Genomic DNA, 17,214 nt, shown 5'->3' with positions numbered 1-17,214 from the left:
TTTAAGGTTGGGTATTTCATGTGTCTGAACTGCAGTTTGCTTATATATAAAAGCGCAAAGATGGAAAGCGGAGTGAATGGAATACTGAGTGCTCACGTGGTGCTTAGCACAGAGCCTGGCATCTAAGAAAGAGTCTGTAAAGGGCGGACTTATTATTACCATTACGATTCATATCTGATTCACCCAATCTGTGTTGTTTGGTGTTGTTTTTTTTTTTTAACACTATCTACAATAAGAAATGCAGTAACTATGTTTATATGATATGTATATAACATACATAGTGTATAGATTTAAAGTATGTAACTTTCCATGTAGTTATAGTCCTATAGAACTGTAAAACAAAGCCTTATTTTAAAACACTTTCCTTTATTGTAATGCTACCCGACCCTTTTTTCATTATCACTCCCAAAGGATTCTTTTATAGACCTTTTTCTCTAATCGCCTACCTCATAAAATTTTAATACCATAGACCTATTTATGTCTCCTTGTGTGTCATATGTATATTTGGGCCTTATACATTAAAAAGGTACTGCAACGTAGGATTAAAAATGACAAAAATTTTGTATAGTTAAAAGTTAAATTGAAAATGTAAAAGCTATTAACATTGAACGTAATTTTAGAACTACAGTTTTTGCTGAGAAACCTTTAAGGTAACGTATTTACTTATTTGGTGGTAATATATCAAATTCCATAGGGAAAGTACCAGTTGATATAAATACCCAACAATATAAACATTTTTTTAAAGAAAACATTCCAAACAATTATTTTTCCAAGAAAAGGAAGAGAAGTTTTTAAATAGTTTCTGTCAATTTTTTTTAGAGAACTTAACTTTTGCTTCATATGAGAAAATAGAAGTTACAAGTTATAAGTTAACTTCTGTAGCTGCTAGATACTCAGAGTGTCATCCCTTTTTTCTTCTCAGCATATGACATACTGTGGCTTGAATAACTTCTGTAGAATTAAATAAGAAAATTTAAACTATTTCTACTTAATTCCCGAAGCTCACGTCACACACCAAAGCACCAGAGATTGAGCAGAAGCGGTAGCTGCCCGGCGGCTGCCAGGCACACACACAGGCACCTGTCACTCTATGATTTTATTTATTTATTTATTTATTTATTCATTTATTATTATGGGCAGAAGACATGAACAGACACTTCTCCAAAGAAAACATACAAATGGCTGACAGTCACATGAAAAAATGTCGCTCTGTGATTTTGAGATTGAGCCCTTGTTCCAGAGAAAGTTCTTCAGTGACAGCCCTCTCTTCATTATAATTTTATCGCCGTTATCTTGCATACACTTTGGGTATCTTCAATGCCAGTGCTGCTCACATGACAGCCCATAAAATCCAATAGAAATTAAATACTGATTCAGAAGCTTTTGTTGGGTTTTGGAGAGCCAAAACCATCGCCAGATCAAAGATTCCTCCTCCCCAATACCCAGTTTTTTCTTCTTACAGATGGTATTGCCCCCATTATGAATGCATGTCTAACTACATGTGAGGCACTCAGATACTTTTATTTCTATTCTATTTCTCTTTTTTTGAATGTTAGTCTCCACTTATTGTGAATTGTGACCCACAATTTAATTAAAAACTACTATAATGATAATTTATATGTAATGAATATGTAACTATGTTATAAAACCATTTGTTAAAAATGAATAGGAACAGACACCACAATGGCCAAAATTAAGATGTGACAAAAGCAAATGCTGGAGAGGACATGGTGCCACTGGAACGCTCATATATCACTGATGGGAATGGGAAATGGTATGACCACTTTGCAAAAACATTTTGGCAGACTCTTACGAACTTGAATATACACTTACAAATATAATCCATAACTCACTTCTTAGGTATTTACCCAAGATAAATAAAAACGTATTTCCACACAATAACTCGCACACAAATGTTCACATAAGCTTCGTTAGCCAATAAATCAACAACCCCAAAATTCATCGAGGGTGAATGCATAAGCAAACCGCAGTGTATCCATAGAGTGGGACATTACAGAGCAATATAAACAGAATGAGCTGTTCATATGCACAACATGAATGGATCTCAAAACATTAAGCTGAGTGACAGAAGCCAAACCAAAAAATACATGTTCTATGACTCAATTTACAAGAACTCTAGAAAAGACAAATATAATCTAGATTGAGAGAAAGTATGTCAGTAGTTGCCTGAAGATACAGGTGGTAGGGATTGACTGGAATGGGCAAAGGGATTGTCTGGGGTGATAAAAAATATTCTATATTTTGATTGTGGTAATAGTTACATGGGTGCATAAATTGGGGGAAAAAAGACTGTGAATTTAAAATAGGAATATTTTATCATATACAAATTATTTGTAAAAAAATGGATTTTTGAAAAGACAAGAGAAACAGATCCTTTAACTGTAATTTTGAAATTCATTTACGTTTAAAATGGTAGATTGCTTAAAATCTTTATGGTAACAGTCAAATCTTTTAAGATTCTCATGATTCCCCAGCGGGGAGAGCCTCCCAGCCCTCCTTTGTATGGAGTTTGAAATTTCCCAGCAGTGGCCCCAGCTCTTCCCCAGCCATGCGCTCTCAGCAGCCACCGTCAGTACAAAGACAAGGCATGCCTTTCTCAAGTGCATGGCATTATAGTCCCATCATTATGAGATTAAATAAGTAGCAGACCGTTTGTTTTACATTACTTATGAAGAAGTATAATTCAATAAATAAGTGAATCGTTGATAAAATGAATCATTCATAAAATAATTGTTGAGTCTCTAAAATGGACAAGGAATGCTTCAAGAGAGAAGACAAGCCTGGCTTCTCCTGGCCTCGTGGCACTCCCAATCATGGAGGGACAACACGTGTTCTATCTGTATCAGTAGTAGTAGTAGTTCAGTAAATATTACCCTGCACAAGCATCTGCCCACATCACCTCATGTTCGTACTAGCCCCACCCGGTGGCTGCACTGATGATTCATGCCCCAGAGCACAGGGGTGAAGGGTGTGCGTGCTGTATGCAGCTTCCTGGTTAGAAAATTCATTTTCTGCTTAGAAATTCACTAACTTCTATAAATTTTTTGTGACTCATATTCCTCATCTACAAAACAAAATGTAAATCAAAATGTTATAAATAACAATGCAGTGTAACATTTATAACCTAATCTTCATGATCAACCTATCCAATGACATTATGCTATATATTAGTCTGATACTGTATACTATCGTAACACAGTAATACTGTATTCTAGTAATACTAGAATAAGAGCAACGAAGAGAATGACGAGGACAACGCCTAACACAGAGGGATCCAGCGACGTTTATAATCAGTAACCCCTGTTCAGGGTTAGCACAGTGCCTGATGCCTGACAGTGAGCATTCAATAAATTTTGGCTGCTATTTTTACAGACATTTTACAAATGAGAAAATTGAGTACTGAAAATGTTAATTAGCACATACAAACCTAACAGCTAAGAAGAGTGCCAGAAAAAAAAAATGAAAATTCAAGTCTTTTTAGCTCTTAAACCCATGTTCTCCCCCAATATCTTATAGAATTTCTAGTATTTACCCCAAAAAAAAGAAAGAAAAAAGAAAACCTTTCAAGTCTCAATATCAGCAGCACCAAAATAGATCAGAAATTCCAGAGGTGGAAGAGATTATCTCTAGAACTGGTTAGATAGCAATATTATTATTGATGTTCTCACAGATTATTCAGTTCCTCCCAATTATTTCCTCTAATGTTTTCCATCAGCTTGAACACCATGGATTCCCATGGCACCTTACATGGAGGGTCTCTTTCTATGGAGGGAGTCATTTGCGATTAAGAAGTGATGCCCTAGATTTTGTTAGTTGATAGGAGTAGTATTCATTCATTCATGAGATATTTATGTTGAGTCTGATGTGTGTCGCAGCATCCTAGGAGATGTGGGGTATTAAAACAATGAATAATATAATTCCTTAACTAAAGCAGCTCATGCACCAGAATACAAACACAAATATGTCTAATATAATAAGTACATAAAACACAATGCTCTGTTTTATCGAGTCATTCATCAAACAGTTACTGTGTGTCTACGTGGTGCTGCTATTATGCTAGGCTGTGGAGAATGGTAGAGAGGATCGCTCCTCTAGAGAAATCCCGTAAGTGAGTCAGACATGTGAACACGGGACTGGAGTTAGTGTGGCAGAGGAAGTATGTATGTGGGGTGCACACCTACCATCAAGCAGGAGTTGGAGAGGACCTGCCTGGGTCTGCAGAAGTACACGGAATTGAATCCGCCATGCCAAAGATGGACTTTTTCTTCAAGTTTGTCAAGAACCATTAGAAGATACATGTAGGACCTGCGATATGTACATTGCATATAGAAAGAACATCCTGAAGGTAGTATAGTAGGTGGACTGGAGGAGTAAACAGGAGGTGGAAAAATTGAAGCAGCTTCTGAAATCATCTGATACAGAAGTGACAAAGGTGGGACCCACAGCGGTGGAAATGGGGATGGACAGAAAAGAGGTGGAAAGACATTTTTCAGAAAGCCCACCACTTGGGGACCGCATGTGTGGGAGAACACAGAGGCAGAAGTTGAGGATGAAAATGCATGGATGATACAAAGACGGAACACATGTTCATAGGAAGAGTGGATTGGAGAAGGAGAATTTGGTTTAGATATGCACATTGGTGTCTGTGGTATCTGTAAGAAATCGAAGTGCAATGTTCAGTAGGCGGTGGGATCTGGAGTTGGGAGGGTGCTGAGGTGGGCAAGCTGCTTTGGTAGCTACCAGCACTGGAAGAGATGAACCCAACCAAGGAAAATATAGATGGTAAAGAGAGAAGCAACAGATGACACCGTGGGGGTTATCACTATTTAAGAAACTGGGAGAAACAATGGTCAGTGCAGGAGACCAAGAACAGTCAGAAAAATTAAGACTAAAAACAGTTTATTATGATATCCAAAAGAGGTTGCAAAAACCAACAAGCATTCAAGGAAAGAAGTGGGGAGATGATCAAGTATTAGATTGCTCATGATTGACTAGGACTGACTCCATTATCTGAAGGACATAAAATGGAGATAACATGTTTACTTATTGATAACCTACATTGCACAACAATTGTCAGAAAGAGGAAACAAGAGGGTGAAATTTTCAATTATATATGAGAAACCGAATCAGAGGGATTAAGTCATTTTCCCCAACATCACACGACTGAGAGGAGCAAACTAGAGATTCAAACTAAATTTGGAGCTAATCCATTCCTTACTGGATGCAGTCATTACTGCATTTTTAAGTTCCTTAAGTTAAAAAATCTTAAAACATATACTAAAGGACAAAAAAACAAAACCCACAAAACAATATATCCCTCCACCCTGACTTGAAATCCAACAAATATTTTGTCATACTCACTTAAGATACAACCCAAAGCCCCAGTCAACATTCTGCATCCTCCATTCTCAGAAATAACCACTGCCTGGAAATTGAATTCTCATCTTCCATTTTTATGGCATATAGATGTATTAACATATGACAAAAGAATATATAGTACAGCTCTGTTTAAAATATTTATGTTAAAATGGTGACATTACTTTTTTCTCCCAACAGTATGTGTTAGACATGTAACCATTTTGAGGTCTATAGCCCTGGCTTTCTTCATTAAATACCTGTATAGTATTCCATCGTGTGAATGAATGAATGTATGTTCATGCTTATTCTATGATACATGCTATAGGGAAGGCACTAGGCTACGTTTTAGGAAGAGACTAAAATCAAAGGAGAGAGATGTCACTTTTGGAAGCCAAGTGCCTTGAAGTGAATTTTACCCAGAGGTAAATTTACCGGTCAGTTGGTTCTCATTGACAATGTCCCATAGGGTTCTTAAAGAAAACAGCACATTCTGGGACAATGAATAGACCAGAATAATTTAACTGGGTGTCAATCGGTGAAGGCCATAGGAGATTAAATTAAAAAGGCAATGCTAAGGCTGTGCTTTGGAAGCTCTGGGCACCAGCCTGAAGAGTTTCATCTTTTCTGTAGAGGTATTGGGGTAGAATGAGTAGTTTTTTGGTAGAGGAATGACAAGACCATGCTCAGGAGAGCCAGGGTACCTTGAATTTTTTTTTTAACAAGTACTAAAAATAGAAAATATGGATGATTTCAGTCTGATAAAGAGATCAGATCAGTCTTTGAGGGAGAGTCCTGGTGTGGTGAGAGAGGAAAAGAAGGGGTGAAAAAAGTTGAGAAAATGGAAAAAATCTAGCCTGAAGGCCCATTCGTTTTTATGTATGCTGGTTTTCATTTCTTTTACAAATATGTCAACACTTCTTACTAATACACATACTTGCTTCTAAGAAGTTAAGTTATTCGGGCTTATTAAGGAAACTTTCATTCGTGTGAGAACTCATCTCTTGTCTAAGGAACACAGTAGATTTATAGCCTGGCAACCTTTGAAGTAGAACTTGAGTGCTCAGTGTCTTTGTTAATCTCTAACAGATCCTCCTCGGAATGCTTGGAGGCTTGAATGTCCAGGAGGGTTTTTCTCATTCTAATTTTTTCTTTCCTTTTAATTTCAAGATCATTCATTATTGCTTCACCAAAAATAGAGATAAACAGAATATCATGATACATTTAATAAACGGCATCAGAGCAGAAATGCAGAGGTAACACATCTGCCAGTTAAACCGGGACATAGTCTGCGCTGGTTGATCAGAAACTACTTTCCTAGTATTTTAAAACATGCATCTGTATTCTGCCCTGAAAATACCCTCTTTATAAAAGGTTTAAAACCCTCATGGTAATATGCAGTTATTTTTGAAATCTTAATTCACGTGTATTTATCCTTTTTTTTTTTTTACAAAGCTCATTATTATCTAAATATTGCCCAACCCCTTCAAATGAGCACCTTTTGATATGAATTGATTCACCCATGAAACTCAAGTAAGAGTCTCCAGACCCTGGAATGTATTTTTTTCTAACAGGAAGCTAACTGTGCTGTCCAGGGTACCTGCCTTTGGAGTGTCTGGTTTCTGCCTTCTAAAAGATGACAGTTGGGAGCCCAACATTCCTATGGCTTGCTGACTGACTGGTAGAAATTATAGCAAAAGATCTATGGCTGAGAATATTCCATCAGTATATCCTCTGCACTGAGGTTGTGACTGAAATGTTACCCAGAGGCGGGAACTCTTAGATCAAAGAGTTTGTCAACTCAGTGACTTTGATAGACCTTTTCAAAGCAGTTTTAAGCTTATAGAAAAATTGAGCAGAAAGTACAAAGAATTCCCATATTTGAGGAATATGACTGTGTATTAAAGGTACCACATGATCAGCAGAATTTTTATCAGTTGGGTTGTTGTGAAGACACCTTAAGAAAGGAGACACCAGTGAGAGTATTTGATTGATAGCACAATTCATATCCACAGAAAGACTTTGCTTTTTAAAGAAGTCATTGAGTGCTACGAGTTGAATTTGTGTTCAATTAATGTTGACATTCATTTTGAATAATCTATGAAACACTTTAAGAGATATATTTAGTAAAGTGAATCAAAAGTTTAAATAAATCCAGATGCAGGGTTTTTTTCACAGAGAAATATATTATAAAATATATTACATTCATCTCAGTTCTCGCTAATGCCAAACAAAAGGTGGGAGTGTGTCTGCATTCCTTAAATACGGATTTGGGGAGTCAGGGAATTTCCAAGTATATAGAAGCTCTAGTGCCAAGATGTAGAGAAGATGAAAGAACCCAAATAGTGGGATGCACAAAGCAACCTACTACAGTGTCCAGAGCCCAAGAGCTAGTAACTCTTACCCATTATGTAGGATTTAATCCTACAGAACATACTAGTCTTTCAAAATTTCCAAAGAGAGATAAATGGCGAGTGAGAATCCTTTTAGCCATTAAAGTCATCGTTCTTGAACCATAAACCCTTAAATTTTTGTCCTCTGTTTTTAACTAGCAACAGTTAACCTAACCAGTTGGATGAGGTAATGAGATAGTTCTTAGAAAGTCATCTTTTTCCTTCATAAGTATTATAAACAGGATTGTGGTTGTGTTTGGGCGGCGGGGGGGGGGAAGGCAAAGTAGTTTATACATGTGATTCTCAACATAGATCTACTTTATAAATAATTGCATAATCATAGGCTTTGCAGACAAAATGCATCTTTGAATCAATGTTTTATAAATACAGTATACAAAAACAACTTATTTAAAAGTTTTAATATGTTTACATCCATTAATATTCAGAACTTGAAGAAAAATTTCAATAGGATAAAAATGCTTTGGAGATGAAGATACCTAGGGGATAAGTAAATTGTGCTCACTTCTATCCACATTAAAAACATTTTCTCTCATTCTGAGATACTGTTTTGGAAATTGTGTCTCCCCTTTTTACATGAGACGCTTATTTAATTTTTTTTTAAGATTTCATTTATTTATTTGACAGAGAGAGACAGTGAGAGAGGGAACACAAGCAAGGGGAGTGGGAGAGGGAGAAGCAGGCTTCCCGCCAAGCAGGGAGCCTGATGCAAGGCCAATTCCCAGACCTGAGCCGAAGGCAGACACTTAACGCTTATGGGCTGAGCCACCCAGGCGCCCCGAGAAGCTTATTTAAAGCTAAGAACACGCCATTCACTTTTAGAGTAGGGAACCTCATTTAGTAATTATGAAAATGCATCCTATGCAAATATGTGTATCTTTAATTAAGTAGTATCTAGCAGGATTTCAAATTTCAACATTAAAATATGTTAATATTGATAAGTAGCAGTTTCTTAATTTTGGCAGAGCTTCTAAAGTGGATATTTTTATAGAAATTTAAGTTTTAAGAATATTAGAAATTAAAATATTTAGTTCACTTGAGCACAGCATAATTAGTCCATAATATAAAGTCTATGTTGGCAAAAACACTTCAGGTATAACAATTGAAATTGTTATTCTGAATGCCATATTTTTATTCAGCGTGAATGTGCAAAACCAAAAGGGCTGGGATAGCCAGATTCTAGGGAATTACTGAATGCTGTAAAATTAGGCACTAGATACCTTGTTGTTTTGTAGGACATTTTCAGAAATGTATTCCTTCATCTGTTTCTACACACGGTCCATATTTTTGAATTTATATTTTTAAGGATGTGAAATATTACAGAACTCTTTCTTTTCCCTCACTACATGAGAAATAGGAAGGCTTTATTTTCCTACCCCTTTAGGGTGAACAATTTTGTAGACCGACTTTCACTTCAGCGCAGAGACATTAACGCATTCTCCTACAGTTGAAAACCTCAGTATGGACCAGTCTCGCTTAGGCTAGTGATTGAGACCATTCTTGACACTTTTTCCCATAAAAATAAATAGTTTAGATATGTTTATCAACTTTAACAACTGTAATTTAAAAACGAATACACTGGACATTGCTACCATATACACACGTACACGTACACCACATGTGGGAGAGGTGGTGTGAGGGTGTGTATAAATATGCATATATTTATATGTGCATAAAACAAAAATCTATGCATATAGAGAATTGATATATAGCTGCAGAAAGTGATCTTTATCACATGCATTCTGGTAGTATTTTATTACATGTCATTCTTTGACTTTACACACACATTTCCCAACCCTTACAATAGATTTCATGACCCACTGATGGATTACAACTAACAACTGGAAGACCACTGGCTTAGGTAATAGCAATACAAAGCACATATTGGGAGAATGCTCATGCCCTTCTACTGCAGCCACCGTAGGACTGTGCCCTCCTGATACCAACATGAGAGTGTGTCACTTAAATCATGTGTATGTCAACCTTGAGGCAACACTGCCCAAAGGGATTTACCTTCATTGATGGAAGACTGGTCTGAGTTTCATTCAGCCAGAATTTATTGCATCACTATTATATAACTAAACGTAACAGCATCTTATTTGATGGAAGGGACTAAAGCTTTGGATAGGAGGTAAATGAAAAAACAATGATATTGTTTTGGAGAATTGATAAGTACTGTCCAAATTTTTTGTGAAACAGTCTACATTTATGATTAGCCAAGAAAACAGTAATGACAAAAATATGTGATAAGTAAGGACTTGCTCTTGGGAATACATAAAATTATTAGGAAGGTATAATGTTCCCCAAGGCATAGAGCTAACTGGAAGAGCAAGGTTGAGAAGAGCATGTAAGGGAGGCTATCTTCTGGATAACAGAATGCGAAAAATATATACATACATATATATTTTATTTACAAAAATAAACACTGAAAACATAAACCAAAAACTGCAAAAAGGATCAGCATGCTGAGGACTTGGATCAGAATGAACTCCTCTGAATATATATTTTCTCATAATTTTAACTGAAATCACATAAATCTTCAAAAAATAAAATTATAAAGAAAAAGGAATATGGTATACGCAGGGTAAGGCAATTATCTATTATACATGCACACATATATATTATATATTATATATATACATGCACACATATATATATTATATATATATTATATATATATATATATAAAGATTGTTAGGAACAAAAATTTTAATGAAAGTTATTAACATGAAGTCAAGAAGTAAATTTAAAACCCAATAACATTAAATTATATTTGGAAATAGCACTATGACTGGTTTTTTTTCCCCTGAAACTATGTACAGGTATGTCTTAGTTAAGATCAATAACCTATTTCCAAAAATATACATTGCAAACAAATTTGTATTGTCTTGAATGGGAAGAATTAAACTCAGACATAACTAATTTCCTACGAAGAACTTAAAGATAATACCTGTAGAAAAGTAACATCCTACCTCGATAGGATCTAAAATGCTCAGACACTGTTTCCTTGATCATCCAACAATTCTTATGGTTGTTAACACATGGCTACTTTATATGTGATTACTTGGATTATGTGCATGCTGAATGAGAAATTATTATCTTACGATACGGGACAGCAAATAACACACAGCATTCAGAAACTTGTTAAAAATCAAAAATAATTCAAGAAAACTTTCCGTAATAGATGGTCTTCATCAAGCTGGAGACATGACCCTTGAAGAATGTTACAAGGGAGGAGGGGTAAGAGTAAGACAGTCATTGCCATGCACGGTGGTGTGGAGAGGTGTGGGAGGGTGTTTTAGGCAAACTCTCCCACTGAATGGGACAAGTAGAGGTTCTCTGGGTCTTGGAGCTGCTGCTGAGTGGGAGAGATTCCATAAATCCTCAAAGGCAGTTGTCAAGGAAAAAATGGTTATCGGATGTAGATGTGCTCACGCTGTTCAAAGAAGTCCTTCCTGGGGTGCTATACAAGACATCAGGCTGTCTTTTAAAGAAAGGCGTATCATTGCATCATCACACAGTAGGACTCTGAAACTTTTGTCAGCAACATCCGAAGCATATGACCTGTTTGTTTACAGTCGGTGCCCCTGTTAAGATGTTTACACATGATTGTTAGGTTCTGCCAGTCTGGAATGTAACTCAACACTCTTCCCTCACATATTGTTCACGATATGGAGTATGAAAGATATAATTGTTTCCCCTGCACCAACCTCAGTAGAAAAATAAGGTAGTGAGAGGTTTAAATATACTCTGTAAGTTAGGATATTAAGAGCCAAGAATCCTCCTAATGGGTAAACATTAACTAAGGAGACGTTCTATGGGGTATATGTGCATTTTCTAGCTCTGTGCCCTGAAAAGGACGAGTCATAATGTAACCTGGCACTGAACAAACCTAATCCCAAATGCCATTTCCTAACAGAATGAGGGCTCCTTGAAGGAAGGGCTGATTCTAGATGTGGAGGAGACAGTGGGCAAGATGAGCTTGTGACAATCTGTTCGTCTCAGAGAACAGAGAGGATTCACACTAAAGGGCTCATTTCATATTGACACCAACATGGAGGAGTCTCAGCCAGCAGTCGGACAGCCGGAGCAAAGGAGCACTTGGCGTACTTGACCGAAGCCCATATGTTCATAATTTTTAGTAAAACAGATAATGAGACTATAAGAAAAGAGAGGGTGGTAGGAAAAACTAGAACAGAAGCAATGACAACAACAAATACGGTCTTCGATGCCCTTCTGGTGGAGTGTAGAGAGGAAATTTTGGATTAATAGACCTTTTATGGTTATAGGCATCAGTGTTTCAGAAATAAGTCAGGAAAGGTAAATGTATAAAGATGTTTCCTGTAGAATTGTTTGAAAAAGCCACAAATTGGAAGCAGTTTCCGTAGTGACCAACAGGAGATTAATAGTAGTACTCATCCATTTTATGGACTGCTATGTAGCCACTAACAAGCAGAACATTTTCAAAGGACCTATGGAGATACCCACAATATATTGTTTAGTGGAAGAAGGAAATTTCAGAGTATTATGAGGCTTATCCCCTTGTATACACAAACTAAACCACCATGGGATTGTACAAATAAATGTATTTGCCTTAACAAAATCAGAGTCTGGAGTGATAGAAGACCGTGCCAGTAAGTGGTCACCTCTGGAATTAGAATTTGGCCGCATATGTGGATGAGGGGGGTACTTTGAGAGGGAACTTCCACATTTCATTTCATATATTCTTACATCATTTTAAAGCTTTTTCACAAGCATTCATTGGCTTTGTAATACAGAGGTAAGAAAAGACATGATCCCTTCTGGGTACCAGTTAGACTATTAACCCATCTGTCTCTCCCAAAGGTGCCAAGCTGTGAACAAGACTTGCCCCACAAATTACATCTGGAATAATCACCTCTGCACATGCCTGGCTCAGCAAGACTTTATTTTTTCCTCAAATTCTGGAGACGGTAAGCAGAATGATATTTTAAAGATGAAATGCCAAGTGTCTCTATTTTGATTAACAAATATTTTAATATTAAAATCACATGTACAATATTCAGATCATCATTCCCTGGAATAAGTGACTACAGGACGTTTTCTACTTGACATTGGTATTGTTTTGAACCTCCTTGTAAAGGAACATACCGTGTTTGTGCACAACCCTTTTAATGAAAAACATAAACAGACGCTTTTATATGCTTTTGTTTCACGCCACACCCAGAGCTAAGTAAGGTATAGCAAAGATGTCTCACTGTGTTTGTCTAGACTCTCCAGATGGATTCCGTGACATCTGTGGACCCAACAAGGAGCTCGATGAAGAAACGTGTCAGTGTGTCTGCAAAGGGGGGCTCAGGCCTTCCAGCTGTGGACCCCACAAAGAACTAGACAGAAACTCATGCCAGTGTGTCTGTAAAAACAAACTTTTACCCAGCTCATGTGGGGCCAACAGAGCATTTGATGAAAACACATGCCAGTGCGTATGTAAAAGAACCTGCCCCAGGAATCAACCCCTAAACCCTGGAAAGTGTGCCTGTGAGTGCACAGAAAATTCACAGAAATGCCTCTTAAAAGGAAAGAAATTTCAACATCAAACATGCAGGTAAGAAATCTTCGTAAAGTGTATTCATTTCTCTTACTGGGGATAGTTTCCTCAACCAAAATGGCAGTTGCTTTTTAGAATAAGACCAGTAAGTTCCGGAAGATGAATTCTGTTATTTTCTAACCAGTGCCAAAGTTTCCTTGAGACTGTGTTTGCTCCTGAAAAAAAAGCAAGACAGGAGCCCTGGGAACCACACTCTCCTGGGTCTGCACTCCTACTACTCGTCCCAGAGGCTGAGTCTGAGGCAGTAGTCCCTCAACATGGGCTGGGAGGCAAATGCACAGGACAGTCGCTTGAGGAGGATTTCCAGAACATCTAAACATTGCATACCTGCCCCCATCAAAAATTACGGTGCCATCATAATGTAGGACAACTGTTCCAAGTGCAGAAAATTGCACGCAAAATATACAAAGGATAGGATAGTGCCACTAAATGTAGAATTGTATCTAGAAAAATATTTAAGTATTTGGTGGAATTAGAGAAATAAATTACATTATTAAAGATTACTCAAGATGCATTCCTTAAACGTTGATTCTGCCCCCTTCTTCACCAAGAAGAACAAAATGAGACTACTGGACTCAAACACTTCCAGTGTTAATCCCTAAACTGTTTCCTCTTTAATCTGATGGTAAGGTGGTCTCTTTTAGCCAGCTCTGTGCTTTTGGCATTTCCTTCAACACAGCTCCACCAGACAGGCCTTCTCTCTCCCCATACGTTTGAGGTCTTCGACTACTTTTCTTTCCCCTCAATTTATGTGAGTTCGCAAACTTCTGTTTTATTAGCATCTTAACCGTGATGCTGGGCACACTTTAGCAATGAAGCTCCGTCCTCTTCGAAGTTGCTCCAAGACCCAGGCATTTAGCACTCGTGTTCACCTCTTTCATCTCTCATTTACTCAACCAACTGTAACTGGGCTGGCCTTAGAGCGCCATGTTAAAGTGCTATTCAAGGTCTCAGTAGACTCCACAGCCAAATCCAGTGGACGAGGTGGTCTTCGTGTAACCTGTCTTTTCTGTACGTTTTCTTGAAGCTCCCCTCTTCGCCCTGGCCAACATAACCTTTTCCTTCCCTGGCTGCCCCTTCAGTTCTCAGACCATCTGTGCTTCATCACCTCCACTGGGTTCTCGTCTTCCAATCCAGTCTTTAGAGATGGCAATAATGCCCGTGCAACAGATGATCACTCATATGACTTAAGGCTTAAATTTCATTTAGTTACAATTTTGTATCTGCATTAATGTTCATTACCTTTCCCCAGCAAGTAAAATGTCCATCTTTTTAATCCTCACGAGTTCTGTGCTCCCATTTTAATTTATATTTCTGATGACCCATCCACACTAACATTTTAGCTGCTACATAAGGGAACTTGAGTGAATCTAGATATCTCATGGATGACATTTTTTTTTTTCTTCCATTATACTTTAGAGTACCTTATAGGGATCCTTTTGTTTCCTTTTTAGAATATTTTGGGCAGTGACCATATTCCAATTTTACTTGCATATCCCTACTCTAACTACCAGAGGATATCTTAAAAATTCAGAATACTATATAGATACTAAATCTTATTGAAGATTATTAAACCATTTTGTATATTGAACCCTTCTGAGTGAACCTAGTGTATTTGAAAAGTCTGATTTTAGGTTTATATGAGACTAACCAGCCATCATATTTTTCTAGAGAATTCTTATATTAACTTAAGAAAAAAGATTTTTTTGTATTTCTCCTAGTAGTATACATTGCTTCATGAAGACTTTCTATTTACTACAACTCTTCCTGTGTTCATTTTTCTAAGGATATACTTCCAGGTTTGCATATATATTGAAGCAAAAAAAGATAATTTAATATTCTGAAAATATGTATATTCATTTTCTTTTAATATTTATTCCAAAAGTGTATATGGGGGGGTAGAGTATATATATTTTTTTGTGCACTGCCTTAAATCAGCAACTTTCATTGATTATTGAGAATTGCATATTCTTAGTAAAGGAATACCAGAAGTCTTATGATAATGCATTTGTATTAGAGGTAAAAAAACAAAAAACAAAAAAAACTACATTTTAACTAGATAACACTTTCTTTGTTACTAGAGCACAAGAAATGAAACTTCAGACTCACATTTGCAGTTTCTCTATAGAGTGCTTTTGATTTCCCTGCCAGGTCATCTTGCATTACTCCCTGGACACCCAGCCATTTCTTGCACTGGACATTCTCACACTCCCACAGCTTCCTCCAAGGTAGCTCCCGTTTGCTGGAGCAACAGGGCTGTTTGATCATCTGTCCTTTCACTCTGCTGGAAACTGGAAGTCTAGGGTAGGAAGAGAGGGGTGCCCATAGCAAGCACTGTCCCTCTCCACCTTCCCCCCAGACACCTTCCTCTCACCTGGAGCCCAGTTGAAGAGGGGGCCACCATGGCTCAGCCAGCTGCCTGCCCAGCAGAGAGATGGCGTGAGGGTGGGGCTCCCCACTGAGGACCACAGTCCTGCCAACATGGCTGCATTTAATCACTTCCAAGTCTGGGTTCCATACAAGTCCCATACTCTTGTGAACTCTGCCATGCTTCTATGCTCACACCATATTGGCAGACCTTACTTTCACAGTTTGTTTTATGTTCCTTTCATCCGTGAAGCAGAGAGCACTTCAAAAGAATCAACGCTCACATCATCTCACTCTCCCATCTGTTCTATCAGCAAGACTGCTTTTAGGTTTTTCCATTCCTCCTACATTTTGTAATTCTCAGCACAAACTTCAATAAGACATAAACCTAAGAATAATTTTATGATAAAATGAGTAACTTTGTTCTCGTTTTAAATTTAGAAAAACAACTGTGTTTGTAGCATAATGAATTCATTGCTTTGGCCTTTAACAAAAATGTGTTCCTCTTTGTTTTCCTAGTTGTTACAGAAGACCGTGTACAAATCGACCGAAGCATTGTGACCAAGGACTTATATACAGTGAAGAAGTATGTCGCTGTGTCCCTTCATACTGGAAAAGACCACATATGAACTAAAACTGTACTATTTTCCAGTTTGTCAGTTTTCTATCTTGGAACACTGTGTGGCCACATTGGAACTGTCTGTGAACAGAGAGACCTTTGTGGGACCGTGGAGACAAAGACAGAAGTCAGCGTTTGCTGACCTGTGTGGATAACTTTACAGAAATGGACTGGAGCTCGTCTGCAAAAGACCTCTTTTAATGACTGATTTTTCTGCCGATGACCAGACAGCTGAAGTTTTTCTCTTGTGATTAAAGAAAAAATAATGATTATATAATTTATTTCCACTAAAAATATTGTTTCTGCATTCATTTTTATAGCAATAACAATTGGTAAAGCTCACTGTGATCAATATTTTTATATCATGCAAAATATGTTTAAAATAAAATGAAAATTGTATTATAAACTGGTAAGTTCAGTCCATTACTATCTTCCACTATAAGCAAAACCCGATGATGTGAAAACATTCATCTCCTCCTGTCCTTCCTCCTTTCCTCCAACCAGATGTCAGATTTTGACTATTATGAAAAAGGGTGATCCTAGAAGAGAACATTCTGGAGGGACAACAGTTGCTATTATGTTTTATTGAAAGTCATCTCTTAATATATTTAATGATTATGAATGTTTTAGCACATGACACTTCTGAATTTATAACCAAGGGAGTCAGTAGGGAACATAGCTTATAAGTTCAGCTGCTTAGCATGCCCACGTGATGGAAGTTATTCCGTGCCCTGGGATCATTCAGACTCTTCACTTGATTTAATATCCCTCAGTCTGTATTAAAATGGCTTTAAAATATTTTATTCAAAAGGACTCTTTCCCAGGTATTTAACTCCTTCCGACCAGCTAAAATA

General features: G+C 37.3%; 1 protein-coding gene across 1 annotated transcript in view; it reads left to right on the top strand.

The window, feature by feature from the left end:
- VEGFC (vascular endothelial growth factor C) overlaps nt 1–16,742 on the top strand; it is a 98,869-nt gene extending 82,127 nt beyond the window's left edge. The window contains exons 5-7 of the mRNA XM_011237393.3: nt 12,633–12,739; nt 13,038–13,371; nt 16,261–16,742. Coding sequence (XP_011235695.2) covers nt 12,633–12,739; nt 13,038–13,371; nt 16,261–16,375 — 556 coding nt within the window. The 3' untranslated portion in view covers nt 16,376–16,742. The remainder of the gene's footprint in view (nt 1–12,632; nt 12,740–13,037; nt 13,372–16,260) is intronic.
- The last annotated feature ends 472 nt before the right edge of the window (nt 16,743–17,214 follow it).

This window comes from Ailuropoda melanoleuca, chromosome 18 (assembly GCF_002007445.2).
Source record: "Ailuropoda melanoleuca isolate Jingjing chromosome 18, ASM200744v2, whole genome shotgun sequence".
In the NCBI taxonomy this organism is placed as follows: Eukaryota; Metazoa; Chordata; class Mammalia; order Carnivora; family Ursidae; genus Ailuropoda; species Ailuropoda melanoleuca.
This window is presented reverse-complemented; position numbering and strand designations above follow the sequence as displayed.